This window comes from Papio anubis, chromosome 10 (assembly GCF_008728515.1).
Source record: "Papio anubis isolate 15944 chromosome 10, Panubis1.0, whole genome shotgun sequence".
Taxonomy (NCBI): Eukaryota; Metazoa; Chordata; class Mammalia; order Primates; family Cercopithecidae; genus Papio; species Papio anubis.
In genome coordinates, this window is record NC_044985.1 from 80,272,008 (window position 1) to 80,299,963 (window position 27,956).

The following is a 27,956-nucleotide window of genomic DNA, read 5'->3' on the forward strand; positions in this document are numbered from 1 at the left end:
CTCTTTCAATCCTAATCTCTATACCCAGAGCCAGTACTTTACCAAAATATCTGAATTGCCCACACAAGGCGAGGAACCAGTTAGTGAATTTGCCATTCTTATTTCTTTATTGTACCAACAAGATATGAAAACTTTGGGTGTTTTGTTTGCATTTATTTGTCCACGGAATACATTTCCAACTCCAAGGTGAAGCAGTTGCAGGTAACTTTACTGCCATTCGTGTAACTCCAATGTCAAATCATCAGCAGCATACATTCTATTTGGAGGCCTTTTCCTGGCTTACAAGTAGAGAGTGAAACACAGCCTCTATTAGTAGAGCCGTTCAAAATGTATTCATTCACTCACCGAACAAAAACTTTCCAAACCCCTAATGTGTGCCGGGCATTGTACTTGGTGTTGAAAATAAACAACAAAAATTCCTGTCCTTAAGTAGCTTACAGCTCAAATAAGGGGAAATAAGATACATTGACAATTATGAAGTGCTTTGGGAGAGAATAGAATGGCTTCACAGAAGAGGCTGTTTCTGTTGAGCTAGTGAGACTGACAAGAGGAAGGCCATTCCCAGCAGAGTGAGCATAACCTGCAAGCACAAAGACATTCCATGCTAGCAGGCTTGAATTCAGAGTTCCACTGGGGCACTAGGTGCAGAGGAGCCTGGAGGGTTCAGCTGAAGCTATTACCAGTTTGATCTTCATCCTGCTCAACGGAAAACTTTTAATTCAATGGGGGAACCATTAAATGCTTTTAAACAAAGGCCTGAGATAATGAGATTTACTTTTGTAAAAGATCTGGTAGCCATATGAAGGATACTTTGGAAGGAGTAATAGGAAAACCAGTTAGGAGGCTATTGTAGTGAAAGAGAATGTGGTCCTCACGAAATATCTAGGATTTCCATGAATGAAATGATCTGCTTTGATAAACGGGGTAATGTCTGAGAACTATTTATCAACTGAAAATCAAGAGAGAAATCAGCAAGAAAATCGGTATGTTCAGCACTATTTCAATCAAAATCCTAGCAGAATTTTTGTAGGTATCAACAAGTTGATTCAAAACATTTGGGAGAAAGGTAAAGGAACTAGAAAGTTAAAGGAACAGCCAAAACAAATTTGAAAAAGGACAAAGTTGGAAGACTATACTCCCTGGTTTCAAGTTTATTGAAGACTTCGGGTCCTTTTCTCTAACTTTGTAATTGCTTAAGTTCTTATACAGTTTGCCAGATGGTGAATAGGGGAAAACAAATGAAAAACACGAATTTAATCAGTTTGGTTCCCTGACTGCTTCTTACTATGCAGATTTGAGGAGAAGGTGGAAACTCTCATTACACAGAAACACGTGGATACACGTATCACCCATTTCTTAATTCCACTGATAAACCAGAGGTCATTGTAAGATAAAACATACATAATACAAATAATTGGCTCTTTGCACTGACGCTTTAAAAACACATTTTCATTTCCTATTAAAAGCTTTATTTGGTCCCTTTCCCTGAATAATGTATGCAGTGCTCATTTCTCCTTCACCGGATCGGCTCAAAGCTTGATGAATATGGCTGTGGTTTGATGGGCAGTCTCTCCATCTCACGTTGAGGCTTGGCTATGAAAAGAATTAGAATAGCAAGATCAAGTGTCAGGCTAAGTAAATGAGGTCTCATCTCGGATCTGATTGCTTATATGAGAGGGCTGAAGTGATTCTTGGCCGCACTCTCAGGGAGAAGAGAGAAATGCATTTTAATTGCCCTGGCAGGGATAACAGGTGTTCTTCCTGCTACCAAAACGCAAAGCTGCATTGTCTTTGCACTATAGAAGTCTTTCCCTTAAGTGAGAATACATATTCTTAAAGCAAAACAACTCAGAAACGCTGGCGTGGTGATGCACACCTGTAATCCCAGGACTTTGGGAGGCCGAGGTGGGCGGATGGCTTGAGCCCAGGAGTTCCAGACCAGCCTGAGCAATATGGCGATAACCCCGCTTCCATGAAAAAATACAAAAATTAGCCAGACGTGGTGGCCCGCGCCTGTGGTCCCAGCTATGGGGGAGGCTGAGATTGGAGGATCGCTTGAGCTCGGGAGGTCGAGGCTGCAGTGAGCAGAAATCGCACCACTGTAATCCACCCTGGGCCACAGAGGAAGACCCTATCTCAAAAAAGCAAACCACCAAAAAAACCAGGGACAGTTCAATGCTCTTTTTCGTTTCATAGCTACTTAACACTCAAATTTACAAATACCTATTAACTTGTCGACAGGGCAAGAAATAATTTATGCTGAAGAGACGAAAGACCAGAAAGCACATTTCTGTGTTTTACTCTCCATGCGGCCATCATGGGCGAGGACGAAGAGGGACATGATTTTTCCTTTAACAAGAAGAATGTTTAAGCTCTGAATTTTTAACTAATTTTTATGCTCGTTACTCTGTTGTAGGGTATGTATTTACCAAGATTAGCAGAACACCGTGAGTTCACCAGGCAGAGACAAGTCACTGTGAAGTAGCTAGCACAGGACCTCCCGGAGGGCAGCGGCCAGAAACTACATATCCCGGCGTGCCCCGCTCGAGAGCACAATGGAGCCTGTCGTCATTCGGTTCACGACGCTACGCATTCCCTGAGCGCCGCCGGATGCCGGCCTGGGTCCCGCCCAGGGCGGAGGGCCCTCCTGGGCCGGGAAAACTACAGTTCCCGACATGCCCTGCCACGGGTGCGCCTGCGTACCGGAGCTACTGCGCTGGGGAGCGGGTTGGTTTAAAACGCTGTGTTAGTTTCAAGGAAACGCGCCAGCCTGTAGCAGTACGGAGCCTCAGGCGGACAGATGGACTGTAGGGTGAGGCTGCCGGGCCCTGGGCGGGTGAGCTGTGGTCGGAGGCTCGTTGGGGAGAGGCGTCGGCTCAGATAAGGACAGTCACCACTCCCTGGCGCCCTCTCCCTGTCCTAACGGAGTCCAGTCTCACTCCCTGGACCTCAGGGCCCTGATTTAAGGCGCTTCGGCGTTGGCTGCTGATGAAAGCCATTTAGGAGTGAAGTTTGCATTGGCCTGGCTCCAGCTGAGGGATGGGAGATAGTCGCCGAAGCCTCCAGATAAGCCCAATACCACCTTTATTTATGTGTTAAGTTGGAGGTTAATAGGTTCCTGGGAAGGCTATTTCGGCGTTAATGTTTGATTTTTACCCCCAGTTAATCCTCCCTGGCTTGCTTACCAGAATATAGGTGTCAGGAATTTGCACTTGTTCTTTACGGCTTCTGCAGTACCTGGCGCTTTTGCTAGAACGGAATAGACATTCGTTAAGTTCCTGTCGAAGTATTCTCCTGTTTATTTACCACCCATAATTTCCCAGGCACTGTACTGGGCTCTAAAGATAGAAAAGTGTCTATTTTGACCCCACTTTAGGGAAGTTCTATAAGTCTGCCCTAAATGCCCGCACACACGTGCTTCTAATTTGTTAATCTTGGCGTGCACAGGACTAGGTCCTTTAATCCTTTCTGTTCTCTGGTACCCCGCCTTATGGTTTTCTTGAGCTCTTCAGAAACTAATCTCCAGTCCACACCTCATCCCCAAACTTTAGATCCACAAATTCAATAATGTATCTTTCATGTTTTAAATTTGACATTTTAAAAACTACTATCTTTTTCACAAAACGGATTCGTCCTTAATAAGTTTCCGTAGTCTCAGTGATAGCACCATCCAGGCCAAAAACCTTGGAGTAATCTTGGCTTTTTCCTTTCCCTCGTATCTCATATGTAATGCATCAGCAAAAGCTGTCTTTCAAGTATATCTAGCTACTAACCTCTCTTACAGTAAGAATACCACTGCTGTCACCTTGGTTCTGACCAGCAGCATCTCTACTTCTGCTCTTGTTCTTCCACCGTTTCGAGTGGGAGGGAGTCAAAGTGATCCAGTTAAAAGGAAAATTAGATAGCATTCCTCAGCTATAGACCCCCAGTGGCTCTGGGAATCACTGACAGCAAAAGCCAGACTTTTACATTGGTCTTCAAGGCCCTGTGTATTCTGATTTATTTATTTATTTATTTTTTCTTTGAGACAGTCTCGCTCAGTCGCCCAGGCTGGAGTGCAGTGGCGCGATCTCAGCTGACTGCAAGCTCCCCCTCCTGGGTTCACGCCATTCTTGTGCTTCAGCCTCCTGAGTAGCTGGGAGTAGCTACAGGCGCATGCCATCACGCCTGGCTATTTTTTCTTTTTCTTTTTTTTTTTTTTTGTATTTTTAGTAGAGACAAGGTTTCACCGTGTTAGCCAGGATGGTCTCCATCTCTTGACCTCGTGATCCGCCCGCCTCGGCCTCCCAAAGTGCTCAGATTATAGGCGTGAGCCACCGCTCCCGGCCGTATTCTGGTTTTATTATTACCGTCTCACTTCATCTGTCAATGTTCTCTGTGTTACTCCTTCCTCTCCAGCCAAACCCACGTCATTATTGTGTGTGAACTCATCAGACTTTCTAACTTCAGGCCTTTGCACTTGCTGTTTCAGTCTTCTGGGCCTTTCTGCCCTCTGATATCTATATAGCAGGTCTTTGCTCAAATGTTATGAGGCTTTCTTTGACCACACTGCTTAAAATGAAAACCTGCCCTGCAGCCTCCATCCCACGTTCTTTCCTATTTCATTTTCCTCCTTTGCACTTATCACCAATAAACAGACTGTGTATTTTACTTTCTGTCTTCTTCAACCGGAATATAAGCTCCGCGAAGGCAGGGGGTTTTGTCGGGACTGCTCTACCCCGCCCACGTCCGGCGCCATTGCCTATAACAGTGTCTAGCTCTTGGTAAATGTTCAGGAAATGTTTGTTAGATGTGAGTGAATGAAGATAGTGTTACCATATTATTTTCCAGTGGTTGTGATAAACAACATTGACTCCCTGGACTGTTATTTTGGAACCAATGGCATATACTTGTATATGCTTTTGCCAGTGTGCACCTATTGCCAGGTGTAGGAATGGAGCCTGTGTCCACAGAAGCAAGTGTTCTCTTTTCAAAGTCATCTGGCTTTTACTAGTATGTTACTTGTGACATGGGTCTTTTTCTTGCTATGCTTTCCATAAGGTTACCTGCCTAGAAGCTCTTTGGAAATTTTCTCCCTAAACATTAAGACAGAATTCTATTAGTTTGATAATGATATATGCATAGAAATTAGTTATGAATGAACTTTTTTAAAATTAAAAGTTTACATCTCAGTATTTTTATTGCTGTTACTATCAAGCATTAGGACTTAGGTTCAAGGCAGCAATCAATATTTGCTCCTTTTCAAACACAAGAAAGCACAGATATGTTAAAGCCGTTTTCTCTTTGCTAGAATGTCAGCCAGTAGAGGTAGATTCTTTTCATGTAAGACTGTTCTTCTTAGACTATGAGCCATAGAACTATGACTTATGAGGATCTGCCAAGTGGCCAATGGAGAGTGTGTGTGTATTTATGTGTGTATGGGTGTGGGTGGCATTTCTGCTATCCCTGCTTTGGGCCTACCAGATAGGGAGGACAAACAAGGGTATGAGCAACTGCAGTGAAAATGAGAATCTTTCTCTAACTTTAAGCCCCAACTTGGTAGATTAATTTACTGGATTGAAAGTTCTCATCTCATACTTTAACAGCCTCCCAGATACTTGGGGACTCTGCCTGGTGGCTTTAAGACTGTCTTCTTGCTACTCAGCCATCACTGCCCCCTTCCTTGCTTCCAAGGACTCTCCTGACCTTGGCATTGTTTGGTTTTGTTTTTGTTTTCCCATGGTGGGAAGTGGAGGTGGTGGTTGGGAGGGAAGGTTTTCAGCTAACCCTGAGACTTGTTTTTATTTTTATTTTTTTAGAGACGGGGTCTTGCTTTGTCACCCAGGCTGGGGTGCAGTGGCACAATCATAGCTCACTGCAGCCTCTACCTCCTGGGCTCAAGTGATCCTTGTGCCTCAGCCTCCCAAGTAGCTAGGGCTACGGGCACAGGCCACCATGCCCAGCTCATTTTTAAACATTTTTGGTAGAGAATAGGGTCTTGCCATGTGGGCCAGGCTGGTCTGGAACTCCCAGCCTCAAGTGATCCTCCCACATAGGCCTTTCAAAAATGCTGGGACTACAGGCATGAGCCACTGTGCCTGGCCATGAGATCTGTTTTTAGTAAATCCCCAAAGGCTAGATTGTCTTAATTTTTGCATCAGCAACTTTGATGACCTGAACAGGATTCTCAGCGATTGACTAAGAGGTTATTTTAAGGACAACACCATGTATTTCACTGAAAAGCTTTGTCCCCTGCCTACCATCAATCAGTGTCCCAGTCACTTCAATCTCCCCCTTCTTAGGGTGAATTTTCTATAAACCTCCTGCCCCTCAGAGACTGGGGCAAGTTGGTTCCTCCTTTTTGAAAGTATATTTTCTCTATGGAAGCCTGAGAAGCTTCAGTGTAGAGCAGGGTCGGGTGGCACTGGGTGTGGATGCAAACCAAATTCCTACCACGACATGTTGGACCTTTTTTTTTTAAAACAAATGAAGCAACTTAAATGATTTGCCATTTTCTTTTCATGGCTGAATGTACACATGTCCTGGAGAGTGAATGTAAGCATTTAATACAGATCATAGGTTCCTTAGGGAAATATCAACAAAACTAGACATTTGAACAATTACATGAAAAAATTTTAGTTGGGAATCTGCATCCTATTCAAACTGTGTGGGGGAGCTTCTCCATTTCCTATATATTTTTTTCCAAAGATAGACTTTTGCAATATGCATATTAGTATTATGTGCTTGGCTTCTGATATAAATGAACATAGACAAGACTCTCTCTCTCTCTCTCTATATATATATTTTTTTTTTTGAGACTGAATCTCGCTCTGTTGCCCAGGCTGGATTGCAGTGGCGCGATCCTGGCTCACTGCAAGCTCCGCCTCCTGGGTTCACGCCATTCTCCTGCCCCAGCCTCCCGAGTAGCTGGGACTACAGGCGCCCGCCGCCGCGCTCGGCTCATTTTTTGTATTTTTAGTAGAGACGGGGTTTCACCGTGGTCTCGATCTCCTGACCTTGTGATCCACCCACCTCGGCCTCCCAAAGTGCTGGGATTACAGGCGTGAGCCACCGCACCCGGCCAAGACTATATTATAACCGGCTACCTGGGCCTAATAAATTGCCACAGAAATCGTTCTCCCTCCCCCGCTCTGGCACTGCTTGTCATTTTTACTTCTTCCTTCTACTTGTTTTTCCACCAGCTAATGCCTGGGCCTACCGTATGTAGAAGAAAGTGACTAAAACAAAAAAACAAAAGTTTTTAATCTCACATTAGCAGAGTTTGAAGATTACTGGTTTTGCCCAAATGTCATGTTAGTCTGAGGTGCTCTGTCTTTTCCTTGTGTTTATCAGACCCTGGTGATCCTTGGCTCTTTGTTTGTATTTGAGAGTGAGGTGCTGCATGCCTGACTGATAGAACGCTCTGGGAATTGTAAGGGGGTAGGAAAAGACAGGTGCCATCTTTTCTCTCCTTTTTATTTAGAAAAACAAAAGTCTGCCTAGGAGCCCTTTTGCAAACTTCTGCCCAAAGTCTCTTTGGCCAGAATATTCACATGAGTGTGGCCGCTGAGGCGAGGCTGGGGTCATGAGCTTTTCTGCTTCTTTTGGAGAGAGGACAAAGGAGCTGTGTCTGCACACACCCCATTAGCCAACCTTTCCCTACTTTTTCTCCCCACCTTTGGCCTGATTTATCTCTAGGTCAGTAGCTGGACAGCAGGTGACAGAAAATAGAATGGAGGTGTTTCTCCATTGTTACCCCTCCATTTTTTCCCCATCCAGTGCTGTTGGTGGCTCCCCTAATTCCAGCCCTGGTTTATGGCAGCTGATCCAGCCCTATGGGCTTACTCAGAGGCTCTTCCTTTTACTACTTGAGGAATACTATACTGGCTCATGTGGTAACATTACCAGGAGTCTCCACATCTGTTTTTTTTTTTCCCAGAAATGTAGATGAATCCTACTTTGAATCTTTGTATGTCCAGAGACTGCATCAATATCTGCATGTCTTTGTCTTTCCTTCAGGAATGAACTGAAAAAAAAGAAAGAAAGTTAATAGAAGGGAGCTTCTTTCACCCCATGTTGTTAAGCTGACTTAACAGCAGATCTAAAGAATGCAAAAAGCTTGTGTCAAAAAATGCATTGTTTCACAGTAGGGCATGAAAGAAAAATTCTGGTCAGAAACACCATAATAAGAGTAAAAAGAAAAACAGGCTGGGTGTGATGGCTCATGCCTGTAATGCCAGCACTTTGGGAGACTGAGGCTGGCGGATCACTTGAGGTCAGGAGTTTGAGACCAGCATGGCCAACATGGTGAAGCCCCGTCTCTACTAAAAATACAAAAAAAAAAAAAAAAAAAAAAAAAAAAAATTAGCTGGGCCTGGTGGCACACACCTGTAATCTCAGCTACCCGGGAGGCTGAGGTGGGAGGACTGCTTGAACTCAAGAGGTGGAGGTTGCAGTGAGCCGAGATTGCTCCATTTCAGTCCAGCTTAGGTGACAGAGCAAGACTCCGCCTCAAAAAAGAAAAAAATAGAAAGGCCATTTTCTGGGACCTGTGGGAAGAGATAGAAAGTGAATTGGAGAGCTATTTCAGGCTGAAGAAACATCCTCAGCAGGCATAGCAAGCTCAGCCCCACTATGATTCTTGCTCCCACCAGTCCTCCCACTTCATGAATTCTTGCCCTGGGTCCTGGGACCACCTTCAGCAACTTGAACATGAGGTGGACCCCCTTTCACTTCCAGGAAGGTGAGGGTCAGGGAGATACCTGATTATGTAGGAAGTGGTAACAAGGTATATTCCTGATATTCCAAGTTGGACCCTTGTGAACACATTCCCATACGAACACGATCGCTAGAAATGGCTGAGGTTTACAGCATGATTAGTAGAGAAATGTCTGTACAGGATGGAGTTGCAGGAAAATGTTTTTAAAGTTTTCATCAATTACTTTGTCATTGAACACGATTCATTTACACGTTGGGACCACATATAAGCTAATTCTGCTTCTGTCACTAATATCTTGAAAGAGTATTCTCACTATTCTTATTTTCATTGGGTTTTGGGGGAGGAGCCTGTGGAAATTTGATGTCAATAGCTGTAGAAAGGTCTTTGCTTTTGCTTGAAGTTAAGGTTGCATGTTATTTTTAAAAAGGCTGCTTCAATGTAGGATACATAGTTGGTAAATCATTTATTTTATGACAACTGTACAGAGGTCCAAGTATAGAATGTTTTTCAAGAAGGTTGAATGGTAATAATGTTACGATGAAAATGGCTAATAATAAAAGCCATTCCCTCAGCAAGTCATAGGTCCTCGTGTGTGACTAAAAGTGGCAAATAGAATAGACTAAATTATGATGAAATAAACTACTCAACAATCTTAATGGCTTGCAACAACATAGGTTTATTGTATGTCATGACATCCACACTGTATATCATGAATGGGTTGTGGGTCTGTTTGATGTCATCGTCACCTAGGGACCCTAGTGCATGGAGAAAGTCCTGCCTGGGATGTTGCTCATCTCATGGGGGAGGGAAAAGAGAGAGATGGTGAAGAACAAGCTGGCTCATAACTTCCACCTACATTTAATTGACCAAAGCAGAACACATGACCATTCCTGAGTTCAACAGGACAGTGATGCCTAATCCTGGCACAGGAATGGCAGTGACTATTTTTGATCAATAATAGGACCTACCACGCTAAGATTGTGACTGTATTCTTAGGTACATATGGAAACTACAGTGTCCAGACCGGTCCTTTCTCCAACCCACATCAACGCTACAGCTTCTGAAACATTCACAGTACTTCAGCAAAGGATGAGAATAGTTGAGGAACAGACCAGTTCACTGAGGGATGACCTAATAATGTTGGATTTTGGTGAAAAAAGGTAACAAAAATGAACTAGATCTCTGTAGGTTAAAGAATTTTGCTTCACTGCTTATTAAGTCACAGTAGTTTGGCAGATGAGATGGATATTTGCAAAAGAACTGAGAAATAATTTTCATTTGAGCATTACTTAGAAAACATTTACAAAATGAAGAGTTGTCATTCTGTGGTAGAGCTAGAGCTACTATCACTTCTTTCCTAAACAGATACTTAAAATGTGTTAATTAGGTATACAAACTTCGGTATTCTGTTCGCTTGATTAAAAACAAATGTAATTTTTCATGTAATAAAAAAAGATTGGTTATTTTAAAATAAAAAGAGACATATTAAGTTTAAAAGCTAGAATGTTGCTTCATGCCATTAATTTGGTCATTTTCTTCTCCCATATTTATCGTAAATTAAAAGAGGTTTTTGAAGTCTTTAAAAATTTTATGATTTAGAATGAGATACTCAAAAAAATTGTTTTTTCCCCTAGTGCCTCTAAAGAAGTAATTAAAAGTTGGATTATCAATGGCCTGCAGAATCTGTGGGCTTAAGCAACCAATTTAGAATTTACTGGTGTGATTTTTTAAAAATTACATATATATTTCCTGAGTGTCTCTCATGAAAGGTATCAAATTAGTATAGTGGGTATTGCACCCATGGAATAAATAACCCTTTATTCACAATATAGTAGGTATAGAACCCATGGAATAAATAACCCTTTAGCAGTTAAAGATTAAATTTGGTTCAAATGTTGAGTGTGTTGGTAACACAATAGGAATATTTATTATGAATTTAAAAATTTTCTGAAGACATGAATATATTGCCTCCATGCAGACTTTAATAATTAGTTCACTATAATAGAATTAACATTTTTATGCATATAAAATATACATATATGCATACATATTTTATATGCATGTATTATGTATCTAATTATCACACCTTAAATATTTAACATATTTTTATTTTTTATTATACTTTAAGTTCTAGGGTACATGTGCACAACATGCAGGTTTGTTACATATGTGTACATGTGCCATGTTGGTGTGCTGCACCCATTAACTCGTCATTTACATTAGGTATATCTCCTAATGCTATCCCTCACCACCCCCACAATAGGCCCTGGTGTGTGATGATCCCCTTCCTGTGTCCAAGTGATCTCATTGTTCAATTCCCACCTATGACTGAGAACATGCGGTGTTTGGTTTTCTGTTCTTGTGATAGTTTGCTGAGAATGATGGTTTCCAGCTGCATCCATGTCCCTACAAAGGACACGAACTCATCCTTTTTTATGGCTGCATAGTATTCCATGGTGTATATGTGCCACATTTTCTTAATCCAGTCTGTCACTGATTTACATTTGGGTTGATTCCAAGTCTTTGCTATTGTGAATAGTGCCACAATAAACACATGTGTGCATGTGTCTTTATAGCAGCATGACTTATAATCCTTTGGGTATATACCCAGTAATGGGATGACTGGGTCAAATGGTATTTCTAGTTCTAGATCCTTGAGGAATTGCCACACTGTTTTCCACAATGGTTGAACTAGTTTACAGTCCCACCAACAGCATAAAAGTGTTCCTATTTCTCCACATCCTCTCCAGCACCTGTTGTTTCCTAACTTTTTAATGATTGCCATTCTAACTGGTGTGAGATGGTATCTCATTGTAGTTTTGATTTGCATTTCTCTGATGGCGAGTGATGATGAGCATTTTTTCATGAGTCTGTTGGCTATATAGATGTCTTCTTTTGAGAAGTGTCTGTTTAATTAGATCACATTTGTCAATTTTGGCTTTTGTTGCCATTGCTTTTGGTGTTTTAGACATGAAGTCCTTGCCCATGCCTATGTCCTGAATGGTATTACCTAGTTTGTCTTCTAGGGTTCTTATGGTTTTAGGTCAACATTTAACTCTCTAATCCATCTTGAATTAATTTTCATATAAGGAGTAAGGAAAGGATCTAGTTTCAGCTCTCTACTTATGGCTAGCTAATTTTCCCAGCACCATTTATTAAATAGGCAATCCTTTCCCCATTTCTTATTTTTGTCAGGTTTGTCAAAGATCAGATGGCTGTAGATGTGTGGTATTATTTCTGAGGGCTCTGTTCTGTTCCATTGGTCTATATCTCTGTTTTGGTACCAGTACCATGCTGTTTTGGTTACTGTAGCCTTGTAGTATAGTTTGAAGTCAGGTAGCATGATGCCTCCAGCTTTGTTCTTTTGGCTTAGGATTGTCTTGGCAATGTGGGGTCTTTTTTGGTTCCATATGAACTTTAAAGCAGTTTTTTCCAATTCTGTGAAGAAAGTCATTGGTAGCTTAATGGGGATGGTATTGAATCTATAAATTACCTTGGACAGTATGGCCATTTTCATGATATTGATTCTTCCTATCCATGAGTATGGTATGTTCTTCCATTTGTTTGTGTCCTCTTTTATTTCACTGAACAGTGGTTTGTAGTTCTCCTTGAAGGGGTTCTTCACCTCCCTTGTAAGTTTGATTCCTAGATATTTTATTCTCTTTGAAGCTCTTGTGAATGGGAGTTCATTAATGATTTGGCTCTCTGTTTGTCTGCTATTGGTATATAAGAATGCTTGTGATGTTTGCACATTGATTTTGTATCCTGAGTCTTTGCTGAAGTTGCTTATCAGCTTAAGGAGATTTTGGGCTGAGACGATGGTGTTTTCTAAATATACAGTCATGTCATCTGCAAACAGGGACAATTTGACGTACTTAATTATGTACCTAATTATCACACCTTAAATATTTAACATATTTTATGTATCACTTGTTTCTACATAACAAGAAAAGGTTTATGAAAAATCCATATTAAAATAAACAACAATTAAAAAGTCAGTGGTCCTCATTTATCCCACATTCGCCTCATCTTTACCTAATAACAAGAATATATTTAAAATTGGAATGGTTAATAAATGCTTGTTAACTAAAGAGTCTATTCTTTTTTTCTTTTTTTATATTTTATTTTTAATTGACAAATAATTGTATATATTTATGGGGTAAAATGTAATGCTATGATGCATGCATACATTGTAGAATTATTGAAGCAGGCTAATTAACATATCCATTACCTCACATACTTATTTCCTTGTGGCAAAAAGATTTAAAATTACTCTTTTAAGAATTTTGAAATATGCAATACATTATTATTAATTATAGTCAATGTACTTTGCAGTGGATCGCTAGAACTTATACCTCCTCTTAAACTGGAGCTTTGTACTCTGATGAACAATCTCTTCTTTCCCTGTCTACCTCCTCACCTTTACCCAGCCTTTGTTAACTACTGTTCTACATTCTACTTCTGTGAGTTTGACTTTTTAAGATTTACATATAAGTCAAATCATGCATATTTGTTTTTCCATGCCTGGCTTATTTCCCAATTGATGGGCATTTAGGTTGTTTCTATATCTTGGCTATTGTGAATAGTGCTACAGTGAACACAGGAGTGCATATATCCCTTTAACATACTGATTTCAATTCCTCAGGATGTGTACCCAGAAGTGGGATTGCTGGATCCTATGGCAGTTCTGTTTTTAGTGTTTTGGGGAGCCTCCATACTCTTCTCCAAAATGGCTATACTAATTTACATTCCCATCAACTGCGTACAGGGGATTCCCTTTTCTCAGTACCCTTGCCAACTTGTTAGCTTTCATCTTTTTTATAATAGCCATTCTAACAAGTGTGAGGTTTTCTCATCGTGGTTTTAATTTGTATTTCCCTGATGATTTGTGATGCTGAGTATTTTTTTAAATGTATCTGTTGGCCATTTGTATGTCTTCATTTGAGGAATGTCTATTTTGGTTTTTTGCCCATGTTTAAAAAATAAGGTTGTTTTCTTATTATTGAGTAGTTTGAGTTTCTTGTATATTTTGAATATTAGTCCTTTATCAGATGTATGATTTGCAAATATCTTCTCCCAATCTGTGAGTTGTCTCTTCATTCTGTTGATTGTTTCCATTGCTGCGCAGAAGCCTTTTAGTTTGATGCATTCCTATTTGTCTATTTTTGCTTTTGTTGCCTGTGCTTTGGGAGTCATATCCAAGAAATCATTGCTGAGACCAATGTCAAAGAGGTTTTCCCTTATGTTTTCTTCTAGTAGTTTTAGTTTCAGGTCTTATGTTTTACATTTATCTTTAATCCATTCTAAGTTGATTCTAGTATATGGGGTGAAATAAGGGCCCAATTTCATTCTTCTATATATGGATAGCCAGTTTTCCTAGTACTTGATTGAAGAGACTGTCCTTTCCCCATTGTGTATTCTTGGCACCTCTGTTGAAAATCAATTGACCATAAATGCATAGGTTTATTTCTGGGCTGCCTATCATATTTCGTTGAGATATGTGTTGTTATGTAGAAATGTTTAGATATACAAATACTTACCATTGTTTTACATTTGCCTACAGTATTCAGTACAGTAACATGCTATACCGGTTTATTGCCCAGGAGATATAGCCTAGGTATGGAGTGGGCTATAGCATCTATGTTTGTGTAAATATACTCTATGATGTTTGTACAATGACAAAATCACCTAACATCACATATCTCAGAATGTATCCTTGTCATTACATAACTCATTACTGTATTTGTGTCATCCTCAATTTCTTTCATCAGCCTTTTAGAGTTTTCATTGTACAGATCTTTCACCTCCTTTGTTAAACTTATTCCTCAGTATTTTTTTTTGATGCTCTTGTAAATGGGATTATTTTCTTAATTTCTTTTTCAGATAGTTCATTGTTAGTGGATAGAAATGCTACTGATTTTTTGTATGTTGATTTTGTATCCTGCAACTTTACTGAATTCATTTATTGTAATTGTTTTTTGGTAGAGTCTATAGGGTTTTCTGTACATAAGATTTTGCATGTCTTCAACAAAAAGAGACAATTTCACTTCTTCCTTTCCTGTTTGGATTTCTTTTATTTCTTTTTCTTTTCTAATTGCTTTGGCTAGGACTTAAAACAGTACCTTGAATAGAAGTGGTAAGAATGGTCATCCTTATCTCAGTCCTGATCAGAAGCTTTCAACTTCTCACCATTGAGCATGATGTTAGCTGTAGGCTTATCATATATGGCCTTTATTATGTTGAGGTACATTCCTTCTATACCTTTGATGTTGAGAGTTTTTATTATGAAACTATTGAATTTTGTTAAATGCTTTCTCTGCATCTATTGAGATGATTATATAATTTTTATCCTTCATTCTATTAATACAGCAGATCACATTTATTGATTTGCACATGTTGAACTGTTGTTGCATCTCAGGGATGAATCTCACTTCATCGTGGTGAATGATCCTTTTACTGTACTGTGGAATATGGTTTGGTAGTGTTTTTGTTTGTTTGTTTTTTGTTTTGTTTGTTTTTGAGACTAAGTCTTGCTGTGTCCCCCAGGTTGGAGTGCAGTGGTGCAGTCTTGGCTCACTGCAACCTCTGCCTCCCAGGTTCAAGCAATTCTCCTGCCTCAGCCTCCTGAGGATCTGGGATTACAGGCACGTGCCACCACGCCTGGCTAATTTTTGTATTTTCAATAAATACGGGGTTTCCCCATGTTGGTTAGGCTTGTCTCAAACTCCTGGTCTCGTGATCTGCCCACCTCGGCCTCCCACAGTGCTGGGATTACAGGCGTGAACCACTGTACCAGCCACTGATGTTTTTTTTGCATCTGTGTTCAGGAATATTTACCTGTAGTGTTCTTTTCTTTTAGTGTCTTTGTCTGCCTTTAATTTCAGGGTAATGCTGACCTTGTAAAATGAATTTGATGTATTCCCTCCTCTTCAATTTTTTGACAGCTTGAAAAGAATTGGTATTCTGCATTAAATGTTTGGTAGAAATTCACAGTGATGCCGTCTGGTACTGGGTTTTTATTTGATAGGAGGAAACTTTTTATTACTGATTCAATCTTCTTACTCTTTATTGGCCTGTTCAGATTTTCAGTTTCTTCATTATTCAGTCTTGGTAGGTTACATGTTTCTAGGAATTTATCCATTTCTTCTAGGTTTTCCAGTGTGTTCTTGTTTTGCTGTGTGGTTATTCTGAGGATTGCAAAAAAACACAATAGGCTATTTTAAAGTGATAACAATTTAATTTTTACTGCGTGCCCGAACTCCACACTTTCACTCTCCCTGCTCCCACTATTTATGTTCTTAATGTCACAAATTACATGTGTTTATAATGCGTATCTCTTAGCAAATTATTGTAGCTATAGTTGTTTTTATTAGTTTTGTCTTTTAACCTGTATACGAGAGATATAATTGATCAATAACCTGCTATTACAGCATTAGAGTGATTCGAATTTGACAGTGCTTTTACTAGTGGTTTTTATGCTTTGTTTTTCCTTCAGCTTGAAGAACTTTCGAATTTGACAGTGCTTTTACTAGTGGTTTTTATGCTTTGTTTTTCCTTCAGCTTGAAGAACTTTCTTTAGCTTTTCTTGTAAGGTAGTGGCAATAAACTCCTTCACCTTTTGTTTGTCTGAGAAAGTCTTTATTGCTCCTTTGTTTTTGAAAGATAGCATTGCTGAGTATAGTATTATTGGCTGACAGTTTTATTTTTCTTTCGGGATTTTGACTATATATTCCACTTTCTTCTTGCCTACTAGGTTTCTGTTGAAAACTTCATTGATAGTCTAATATGGGTTCTTGTGTATGTAACAAGCTACTTTTCCCTTGATGCTTTTAAAAATCTTTGTCTTTAACTTTTGACAGTCTGATGATAATGTGTCTGCGTTGGTCCATTCTGCATTGCTATAAAGGAATACTTGAGACTGGGTAATTTATAAAGAAAAGAGATGTATTTGGTTCATAGTTCTGCAGGCTGTAAAAACATGGTGCCAGCAACTACTCAACTTCTGTTGAGGCCTCAGGAAGCTTACAATCATGGTGGAAGGCAAAGGCGGAGTAGGTGAGTCACATGGTGAGAGAGGGAGGGAGAGAGAGGAGGAGGTGCCAGGCCCCTTTAAACAACCAGTGTGAACTAACAGAGTGAGAAGTCACTCATTACCATGGGAAGGGCACCAAGCCATTCATGAGGGATCTGCCCCCATGACCTAACAGCTCCCACTAGGCCCTGCCTCCAACAATGGAGATCACATTTCAACATGAGATTTGGAGGGGACAGACATCCAAACTATGTCATTCCACCCTTGGCCCCCAAATCTCATGTTCTTCTCACACTGCAAAATATAATCATCCCTTCTCGATAGTACCCTAAAGGCTTAACTTATTCCAGCATTAATTCAAAAGTTCCAAAGCTAAATTCCAAAGTCTCATCTGAGACTCAAGGCAAGTTCTTTCCACCTATGAACCTGTAAGACAAAATGAAAGTTATTTACTTCCAAGATATAATGTGGTACAAACATGGGGTAAACGTTCCCATTCCGAAAGGAAGAAATTGGCTAAAAGAAAGGAGCAGTGGGTCCCACAGTTTAAAGCTCCAAAACAATCTTTGACTGTGTCCCATATCCTGGGCATACTGGTATGCCAGATGGGCTAGCAAAGCCTTGAGCAGCTCTGCCCCTCTGGCTTTGCAGGTTGCAGCCCCCGTGGCTGCTCTCAAGGGTCGGAGTTGAGTGCCTGTGGCTTTTACAGGCTCAGGGTGAAAGCTGCCAGTGGCTCTGCCCTTCTAGGGTCTGGAGGGTGGGTTCATTCCCACAGCTCCCCTGAGCAGTGCCCTCAGGTGGGCCATTTGTGGGGACTCCAGTCCCATATTTCCCTTCAGTGCTGCCCTAATAGAAGCCTGTTGCAGGAGCAGAGCCTTTGCAGGGAGCTTCTGCATGGGCACCCACACTTTCTCATACATCCTCTGAAATCTCGGTGGAAGCTGCCAGACCTCCTTCATTCTTGCATTCTGCAGGCCTGCAAGCTTAGCACCACATGGAAACTACAAAGGCTTATGGCCTATCTCCTCTGAAGCGGTGGCCTGAGCTGTATTTGGGGCCCTTTGAGTCCTGGTGAGAGCTGGAACAGCCAGGATGTGGGGAGCACTCCTGAGGTGGTACAGGGCAGTGACACCCAGTCCCCAAAACCATTCTTTCATCCTAGGCCTCTGGGCCTCTGATGAGAGGGGCTGCTTCAAAGATTTCTGAAATGCCTTCAGAGCCTTTTTCCCATTGTGTTGGCTATTAGCATCTGGCTTCCTTTTAGTCATGCTAATCTCTCTAGCAAATGGTTGCTCCACAGGCCACTTGAATTCCTTTCCTGAAAATGTTCTTTTGTTCTCTACCACATGGCTAGGCTGTAAATTTTCCAAATTTTTATATTGTGCTTCAATTTTCAATATAACTTTCAACCTTAAGTCATTTCTTTGCTCCTATATCTAATTGTAGACTGTTAAAAGTAGCCATGTCACTTCTGGAGCGTTTTACTGCTTACAGATTTCTTCTGCTTGATACCCTAGGACATCACTCTTTTTTTTTTTTTTTTTGAGACGGAGTCTCGCTCTGTCGCCCAGGCTGGAGTGCAGTGGCCGGATCTCAGCTCACTGCAAGCTCCACCTCCCGGGTTCACGCCATTCTCCTGCCTCAGCCTCCCGAGTAGCTGGGACTACAGGCGCCTGCCACCTCGCCCGGCTAGTTTTTTGTATTTTTTAGTAGAGACGGGGTTTCACCGTGTTAGCCAGGATGGTCTCGATCTCCTGACCTCGTGATCCGCCCGTCTCGGCCTCCCAAAGTGCTGGGATTACAGGCTTGAGCCACCGCGCCCGGCCGACATCACTCTTAAATTCAGACTTCCACAGATCCCTAAGGGCATGGACGCACTGCAGCCAAGTTCTTTGCCAGGGTGTCACATGGGTGACCTTTACCCTATTTTCCAGTAACTTCCTCATTTTCATCTGAGACCTCATCAGCCTGTCCTCTGTCTATATTTCTATCATCTGAGACCTCAGCAGCGTGTCCTCTGTCTATATTTCTATTGGCATTTTCATCACAACCACTTAAGTCTCTGAGAAGTTCTGCTTTCCCTCGTTTTCCTGGTTTCTTCTGAGCCCTCCAAACTCTTCCAATCTGCCCATTACCCAGTTCCAAAGCTGCTTTTACATTTTCAAGTACCTTTATAGCAATGCCTCACTATTTGTTTCCAACTTTCTGTGTTAATCTCTTTTGTGTTGCTTATAAAGGAATACTTAAGGCTGGGTAATTTATAAAGAAAAGACATATATTTGGCTTATAGTTCTGCAGGCTAAAAAGCATGGCACCAGCATCTGTTTACCTTCTGGTGAGGGCCTCAGGAAGCTTACAATCATGGTGGAAGGCCAGCGGGGAGCAGGCAAGTCACAGGGTGAGAGAGGAAGTGAGAGAAAGAGGATGAGATGCCAGGCTCCTTTAGATAGCCAGCTCTTCTGTGAACAAAAAGTGAGAACTCACTCACTGCCAAGCCATTCATGAGTGAGCTGCCCCATGATGCAGATAGCTCCCACTAGGCCCTACCTCCAGCAATGGGGATCACATTTCAACATGAGATTCGGAGGGAACAAACATCCAAACTATATAAGTGTCTAAGTATGGGACTGTGGAACTCTGAATTTATCTTATTTGTTGTCCTTTGGGTTTCTTGGATCTGGATTTCTATGTCCTTCCCCAGGCTCGGTAAGTTTTTTGTTATTATTTCTTCGAATATGTTTTCTATTCCTTTCACTTTTCCTTCTGCAATTTTGATAATGGGCATATTGTTCTGTTGATGGTATCTCATAAATTCCATAAGCTATCTTCACTCCTTTTCATTTTTTTTTCTTTCTGCTCCTCACATTGGATGATTATCAGTGACCTGTCATCAGGTTTACTTATTCACTTCCACTTGATATAGTCTGCCGTTGAACCCCTCTATTGAATTTTTTCAGTTCTCTTACTGTATTCTTCAGCTATATGATTTGTTGGGTCCTTTTTTTATACTTTCTTACTGTCTTTTGTTGAAATTCTGTTTGTTCTTGCATTATTCTCCTGACCTTGGCGAGCATCTTTATGACCATTATTTTGAATTGCCTCTTGGAAAAACCACATATCTCCATTTCAGTAGGATTGGTTTCTGGAGATTTGTCTTATTCTTTTATTTAGAACATATTTTCCTATTTCTTCATTTTTTTAAAAAACTTTCTGTGTTGGTTTCTGTACATTAAGTAAGACAGTAACCTCTCCCAGTCTTGTCAAACTGGCCCTAATGTAGGAGATCTTACCAATTCGTACAGCCAGAAATTATAATGTGTCTCTCAAATCTCTGTGTTTGTACAACCTGATATCTCTGTTTTTGGTGGCCCCAGAAGATTAAGATATGCCGAGTCTTGTTAGTACCATGAGAGCGGTAAGACAGAAGCCACGCTCTCTAGATGCAGCTGAAAATGTTAACGTGTTAGGTGCATGTTCCAGTTCCTTCTATCCTCAGGGTGAAGCTGAGAGCAGGTATTTATCCCTTACTGCACTAAAGCAGGTATTGTCTATCTGCACTAAGGCAGGCATTTATCTCTCTCTACTCTAAGCCAGGGAGAAGCTCTATGGCAAATACCTATACTACTGTCATTCAGACTACATCCTCTGAGGGTATGGGCACTGGGAGTGGGCCCGTTGTATGTCTACCTTTTTGTTTTCTGTGGTCTAGAGAGACTTGGAAACACACAGCCAAATCAGCTTCCAGAGCTGGGTGGCTAAGGAGGTAGTCCTTGTATGAGAACTGTAGAAGTTATGTCACTTGATGAGTGGACAAACTACTTTTAGGAAGCCTCTATAGACTTGGAGTTATTGCTAGGGCAAGCTAGGGGAGAAGTCTTGGCAAGTACCAAGCTCTCATTTAGGCTGCCAGAGGTGTATTGTTTGCCTGCCCCGTTAATTCCCTGATGCAAGTTAGTTAGAAGCCAGACCATCAAGTATTCACTGGGAGAATGTACAGAGAAATCCTTTTTAGTGAAAAACAGAACTGTGTGTTTCAGCACTTTCTCCACACTGCTTCCAAGAGGTGTAGTCCCTGGAACTGCTTGCACTCCTATTTAAAACCACCTCTTAGTATTGTGATTTGGGAAGATTCTCATATGAGACTCTTGTATTCCTAATCCTTTCTGTCCCTAGAGCTACAAGGTTTAAAATGCAGTCCCTCAAGTAGAAGCTATAAAAGTTGGGGCGCTTGATGCATGGAAAAAGTTTTTCCAGGAGGAATTGGTAGACTGTGGTTATTGACTGAGTGAGCCAGGGGAATAGGCTTGGGGGCTGCCAAACTCCTGTTTAGGCTGCCACAGGTTATGTTTGTCAGCCCAGTTAATTCCCTGATGCAGGCTTGTATGAAACTCAACTGGTAACAGCAGCAGTTGACAGAGTACATTGGCAAACTCCTTCCAGGCAGAAACTGGGAGCTTTGAGTTGCAGGCCCTTCTCTATCCTGATCCTGGGGGATGAAGCCTCTGTAAGTGCCTACACACCCATGTATAATCACCTCTTTGTTCTGTGGTCTAGGGAGACTCGGGTATGCCTAACCACTTCTGCTCTTAGAGGCAGGTGAATTAAGAGCCATACTGTGGGGAATCTTAGAGTTAGGGTGCTAAATATGAGGTCCAAACCCTTCTGTCCTCAGGGAGAGAATACGTGTTGGGGATACCTTCTTAATTGGATGGCACAGTGCCTGGGGTGAGGTTTGGACCTGAGTCTGCCTCAGCTTTTCCTACCTAGTCAATGTGGATATTTTCTAAGTTACCAGATACAGAAGAGTCTCTCAACTTGTTTCTGACTTTCCCTCAGAGGGAATTGATCTGTGTCAATTAATCAATTCTCGGAGGGAATTGATTAGCATGTCCCTGCGTGGAGGGAGAGTCAGAAGCCCACCATGTTGGTGGGCTCCAATTATTATTCTTATTGGAAATGTTACATTGACTCAGTTTTGGGCATTACTGTAGTAGAAATTGCATTGCATAATATTGTTATTTTGGGATCTTTGTCCCAGAGGCTATTTGGAGGCTCCAAACTATTTAGAAGACCTGGAGAGCCAGAAAGTCATTAGTCCTATCCAAAATGAAGCAATTTGTGCAGGAAAAACAGATATTTTATGGAAGAACTGTGAGTTTCTGGTAAATCGAATGTGTCGTCTTGAAAGCCTCATTCAGTCCTTGAAGATGAACATCTTCCGGCTGCAAACTGAAAAGGATTTGAATCCTCAGAAAACAGGTATAGAGATAAGAATCATCAGAAATGTCCTGTGTAGGTGCTTAATTTTCTTTACTGACCTTCTTTCTGCTGCTTGATGCCCCTCTTGTGCTCTCTGGTAGCTTTTCTGAAAGATCGACTGAATACAGTACAGGAAGAGCATTCTAAGGACCTGAAGCTGTTGCATCTTGAAGTTATGAATTTGCGCCAGCAACTGAGAGCTGTAAAAGAGGAAGAAGACAAGGCACAAGATGAGGTGCAAAGGTTGACTGCCACTCTGGAGATTGCCTCGCAAACAAAGGTTTGAGTCTAAGAGTTCTGAAGTGTAAACACACTGTTAGGTGTTAGCTGGAGGAGGCAACAGACCTATGACACTGACTTTTAAAAATAGGTGATGTCGATATGAGGATTCTTGGCATTTGACATTTGGCATGTTGATTTGAGGATTCTTGGCCTATTAGATTTGCACTGTACAACCCTTACCCCATACAAGTGATTGTGTGGGTCCAGAGGTATGAGATGGAGCCTGTGCTCTTCAGGAACTCATATGCTAGTTGGGAGAACAAGCCACAGCATGAAAAATTAAAAAAGGAAAAAATAAGTATAGAAAGTGTTACAGAACAGTATAGTATAGGACAAAAAGTGAATATTGCCGAGTAAGGGCTTTGTGTTCAGCCATGTTTGAGAGGGTGAGGATGCCCTATCTGGAATAGATTAGGCAGGCTTCAGGGAAGGGATAGGACCTTTAGAAGCAAAGTGTAGGGGTGAGGACATTTCAAGGAGCACACGCAGAGGCAGCAAAGAAAAAGGGCTACTTGGAAAAGAAACTAACAGTGTTGTTCTCCCTTCATGGGCTAGGCAATGTAATAGATGTTCAATGTGTTATTTTGTTTAATCTTCGCAAAATCTTGGGTGAACAGGATATTATTGTCCCCGTTTTTTAGCAATGATAGTACTGGGTCCCTGGGCTAAGTCACTTGTCCAAGATCACACATACCTGTTGTCTTCTTGTTACCCAGGTTTGAACCTGGGTCTTTCTACTGGGTACAGCTAGGAGAAATATATAAACTAGCCTTACAAGAGTGAGGATTTGTTTGTGGGAAATAAGTTGGATATTAGCTAGCAATGACATTATAGAGCATCTGAAAATCAGGAATAATTAGTAGCTGGGGTTGATCCTATGGGGAGTGATTAAGATTTTTGATATGCAAGTGACATAATGAAAACAGGAAAACAAATTTAGCAATATATACGGAGAGAAATTGGAGGCAGGGAAACCAATTAGGAATCCATAGCATTATTTGAGGCGTGAGCCAAATTAGGTCTGATCTAGGGTTGTGGCATTTTGAAAGGAAAGAGGAATGTTCTGTAAAAGAAAAAGATATGCTAGAATATGGTGCTGGGAAGGACTGAAGGCAGTAAAGAAGGCAAAGATGGTTCTGAGGTTTTACATCTGAGATTGTGGTGCCATTTATCTTAATAAAAAAGAGAATAAGTAGGGAAAGCTGTGTTTTTCATCCTCCGCTTGTAAGCACGAATAATATTTGAAGCTGGAAAAAATAGAATTCTTTAAAAAATTAAGAATATATCCTGTAAGTAAAATGTCTGTCAATTACCAGATTGACCTCTAATTATTGAATTTTATATAGGAGGTGGGTGCAATTAATCACTGTTTATGATATAAAAGAGGAAATTATAGAAATCATGTATCAAAGTAATAGCTTTCCTGTTAAATAACTCATGGTAATAATTACTTCAGACTTATAACAAAGAGTATTTATAACCATATTAAAAATAGCACTTATAGGTTGCTAGAAAAAAACCTGATTTGATCTGATATACCGATAGACAATTTCTTCCTGTCATTTCAGATTATTTAGAATCTTTTCTCCTTCTACTTTTAGAAGAATGCAGCCATTGTTGAAGAGGAACTGAAGACCACAAAACGTAAAATGAACCTTAAAATTCAAGAGGTAAGACAAAAAGATGGAGGGTGGAGGAGGTGTTGGAATTGCAGGGGGAAATCAAGACAGCAGAAAGAGAGAATGAAAAGAAACCTTTGAAGAAGAAAATATGTGACTATGTAGTAGGAAGACTTTAAAAATATGCCACATTGAATTCAAGTGAAAGTGCCTGCCCTTACATGACATTAAGACTTCCTTTTACCTCAATACTGGCATGAAACTAGAAATAAAAAATAAATGCTTTGTGAGCCAGGAAGGAATAGTTACCACTTGTGGCTGCCCATATACTATAGTTAAGTGGACACTTTCATGCAAAGGCCTTTTAAAGTTGTATTTAAAATAAAAAACTATTAATAAGTCTGTTCATCTAATTTTACCTTAAACTTTCATTTCAGCTTGTTTTTAGTAGATAGCAGATTGGGAAATATGAAGTAGGTGGCTGCTAAAAGCTGTTGGACTAAAAATTTGCAGCTGAAAACAGTGGAAGAATCAGTAGAATTACTAACTCAGTATACTCTGGCAGTGGCCTGAAACCTCAATATTCCCTGACATAATAGTATTAATAATTGATGTTCAAATCAAATGGGTCAAATTATATTTAAAAGATTCTGTTAATACAAAATAGAGAAGTAGACATACTTTTTAGGAAAATTCTTATGCAAAACTATTTTTAAGGTTATAAATTTTAGTACTTAGGTGGTAAGCATAGGTATTTGGAAAATTGTATTATATTAAGTACTTTATTTGCCAGTAATTACTGATAAAAGCTTGATTGTTCATAGTTAGAATGTATTAAGTTTATTTTTAAGGTATTTTAATAGACCCTTTTTAGGGCAGTTTTAGGTTCACAGAAAAATTATGCAGAAAACACAGAGTCCTGTATACCCCTCTCTACACTCCCGCAGTTTCACTATTATTAACATCTTGATTTAGTATGGTACTTTTGTAACATTTGATGAGCCAATATTGAGCCATCATTTAGTGAAATATGTTAAGATTCACTATTCATCATGTTGTAAAGTTGTATGGGTTTGACAAATGCATAACACCATATATTTATCATTACAGGATCACATAGAATAGTTGCACTGCCCTAAAAATGTCCTGTGCTTCACCTACCCCTCCCTCCTCATGTCTTCTCCTGAGCCCCTGACAGCCACTGATCTTTTTATTGTCTCTCTAGTTCTGTTATTGTTGGAATCATACAGTATGTATGTAGTCTTTTTGTACTGGCTTCTTTTATAGCATATGGGCTTAAAGTTCCTTCATGTTTTTTCATGATTCAGTAACTCATTTCTTTATATAGCTGAACAATATGCTATTGTATGTACCGCAATTTGTTTATCCATTCACCTATTGAAGGACATATTGGTTGCTTCCAGTTTTTGGCAATTATGAATAAAGCTGCTATAAACATTGTGTGCAGGTTCTTACATAGACATAAGTTTCCCACTCATTTGGGCAAATATAATACCTAGGAATGCAATTGCTGGATCATCTGGTAAGCCTACGTTTAGCTTTGTGTGAAGCTGTTAACCTGTCTTACAAAATGACTGTATCGTTTGCATGCCCATCAGCAAGGAATAAGGGTTATGGTTGCTGCACATCCTCACCAGAATTTGGTCTTGTCAGTGTTTTTAATTTTTGCCATTCCAGTGGGCGTGTAGTGGTATCTTGTTTTGATTTTCAATCCCTAATGATGTAATGACATTGAGAATCGTCTCATGTGTTTATTTGCCATCTGTATATCTCCTTTGGTGAGTTATCTGTTAGACTCCTACCCCATTTTGTAACTGGGTTATTTCTTATTGTTGTGTTTTAAGAGTTCTTTGTATATTTTGTATACCAGGCCTTTATCAAAGTTGTGTTATGCAGTTATTTTCCCCTACTCTGTAGCTTGTCTTTTTATGCTCTTAGCTGTCTTTCACAGAGCAGGAACTTTTAATTTTAATGAAGTCCAGTATATCAATTTTTTTCTTTCATGGATTGTAATTTTAGAATTGTATCTAAAAAGTGTACAAACCCAAGTCACTAAGATTTTCTCTTGTGTCATCTTCTAAGAGATTTTATAGGTTTTCATTTTACATTTAGGTCTTTGATCTATTTTGAGCTAATTTTTATGAAAGGTATGAGATCTGTATCTAGATGAATTTCTTCTTGGCATGTGGATGTCCAGTGTTTCCAGCACCATTTGTTGAAAAGACAATCCTTTCTCCTTTGGATTGCCATTTAACATTATTTTTTACTGGGAAAATCTTATTCTTAATTTTTGGTTCTATGGTAAAGTCTTGCATTTTGATTAAGCTCTGTCAAAGACTTGCAAAAGTGCTATAATAGTCGAACATGGGCATTCTGAGGGTATGTGAAAAAGAAAGGGTGTATTAGTTTGCTGGGCTGCCATAACAGAGTCCTAAAGACTTGGTGGTATAAACAGAAATTTATTTGTTGAAGTTCTGGAGGCTTGAAGTCCAAGATCGAGTTGTTAGCAGATTTGGTTTCTCCTGGCCTTTCTCCTTGGCTTGCAGGTGTCCGCCTTCTAACTGGGTCCTCACATGCTTTTCTATTTGTGTGTAGCCATCCCTGGTGTCTCTGTGTGCCCAAATCTCTTCTAATCAGGATATAGTCAAATTGCATTAGGGTACACACCAATGGCTTCATTTTAATTTAATCACCTGTTGAAAGGCCCTGTCTCCAAAGAGAGTCTCATTGTGAGGTAGCAGATGTTCGACTTCAACATAGGAATTTTGGAGGACACAATTCAGCCTATGACAGAGGGTTATATACAGATAGAAGTGTGGTATTTATCTTCCTAAGACATATGAAATATATATAAAATAGATACAAAATCTGGATGTTATAAACATTAAATGGATTAACTGATTGCCCTTAATAGTAGTTCAGAAACAAATACTTCATTAGTAAAGGATTCTCTTTGTAATGTGCTTTTGTACGGCACATTATAGGTATATCATGTATAAAAGAGGAAAATATCTCTTTTTAAAAGTGGCCGTTCTTTAAAAAGTGGCTAGCCGAATGCTTTCAAGCCTACATAATGGGGGTCATTAAAACAGAATTTAAAAGAGTAAAGTATTTAATTCTGAATGAACTAGAGGTTGAATCACATTTGACAGTGATGCAACTAAAATTTAAACAAGATGATTTCCTGGGTAAGAATTTTGAAACTTTCAAGGAATAAATTATATCTTGAACAACTTGTAGTACATAATTTGATACAAGTTTAGAAAAGTATATTAAGCTACTATATTTGAGAAAGTAATTATAATCTGATACTAAAATCTGAAAAAATATAACCACAAATAAAATGGCTCATTCTTACATAAGATTGTAATATTTAACTTATCATTGGATAAGTAAGCAATTTCTAAGCTTAAAAAGAATGAAATTATAAAAAGGTCAATAGATTTGACCACATAAGAATACTTCTACATATAAAAAGCAAAACTAATACAGCAGTAGTCCCTAACCTTTTTGGCGCTAGGGACCAGTTTCTTGGAAGACAGTTTTTCCATGGGGTTGGGGGAGTTGAGGGGAATGGTTTTGGGATGAAACCGTTCCACCTCAAATCATCAGGCATTAGTTAGATTCTCATAAGAAGCGCGCAACCTAGATCCCTTGCATGCCCCATTCACAATAAGGTTCACGGTCCTATGAGAATCTAATGCTGCCGCTGATCTGACTGGAGGTGGAGCCCAGGCAGTAGGGCTGGTTCACTCACTGCCCACCTCCTGCTGTATGGCCTGGTTCCTAACAAGCCATGGAGCAGTACCAGTCTGTGTCCCTGGGGGTTGGGGACCCTTGTAATAAGGTATTATAACACAAATAGGCAACGTGTTAATAGTTTTCCCTTTTAAAGAGTTTAACAGCCTGGGCAACATGGCAAAACCCCATTTCTACAAATAAAAAAAAACAAAACAGCACAATGGTATACACCTGTGGTCCTAGATACTTAAGAGGCTAAGATGGGAGGATCACTTGAGCCTGGGAGGTCGAGGCTGCAGTGATC

General features: G+C 40.2%; 1 protein-coding gene and 1 long non-coding RNA gene across 13 annotated transcripts in view; one reads left to right on the top strand and one right to left on the bottom strand.

The window, feature by feature from the left end:
* Positions 1-1,446: 1,446 nt before the first annotated feature.
* On the bottom strand, positions 1,447-2,537 carry LOC103876414. The gene is made up of 2 exons (XR_635651.2): positions 2,430-2,537; positions 1,447-1,593 (listed from the first exon to the last, which is right to left on the bottom strand). It is a non-coding gene; the product is annotated as an uncharacterized LOC103876414 (long non-coding RNA).
* Positions 2,538-2,595: 58 nt separating this feature from the next.
* Positions 2,596-27,956, top strand: part of CCDC150 (coiled-coil domain containing 150) — a 139,901-nt gene continuing 114,540 nt past the window's right edge. For 6 of the 12 annotated variants that reach the window (XR_001893503.3, XM_009182671.4, XM_009182676.4 and 3 more), the window contains exons 1-5: positions 2,596-2,727; positions 9,695-9,858; positions 21,769-21,989; positions 22,091-22,269; positions 23,873-23,941. Coding sequence is in view for 11 of the 12 variants with exons in the window: in XM_009182671.4 (XP_009180935.2) it covers positions 2,611-2,727; positions 9,695-9,858; positions 21,769-21,989; positions 22,091-22,269; positions 23,873-23,941 (750 nt within the window). In the remaining variant the exon portion in view is untranslated. Of the gene's footprint in view, positions 2,837-9,694; positions 9,859-21,768; positions 21,990-22,090; positions 22,270-23,839; positions 23,942-27,956 lie in introns of those variants that run through there. The other 6 variants (XM_021923826.2, XM_021923827.2, XM_009182673.3 and 3 more) reach the window with 5 other exon arrangements.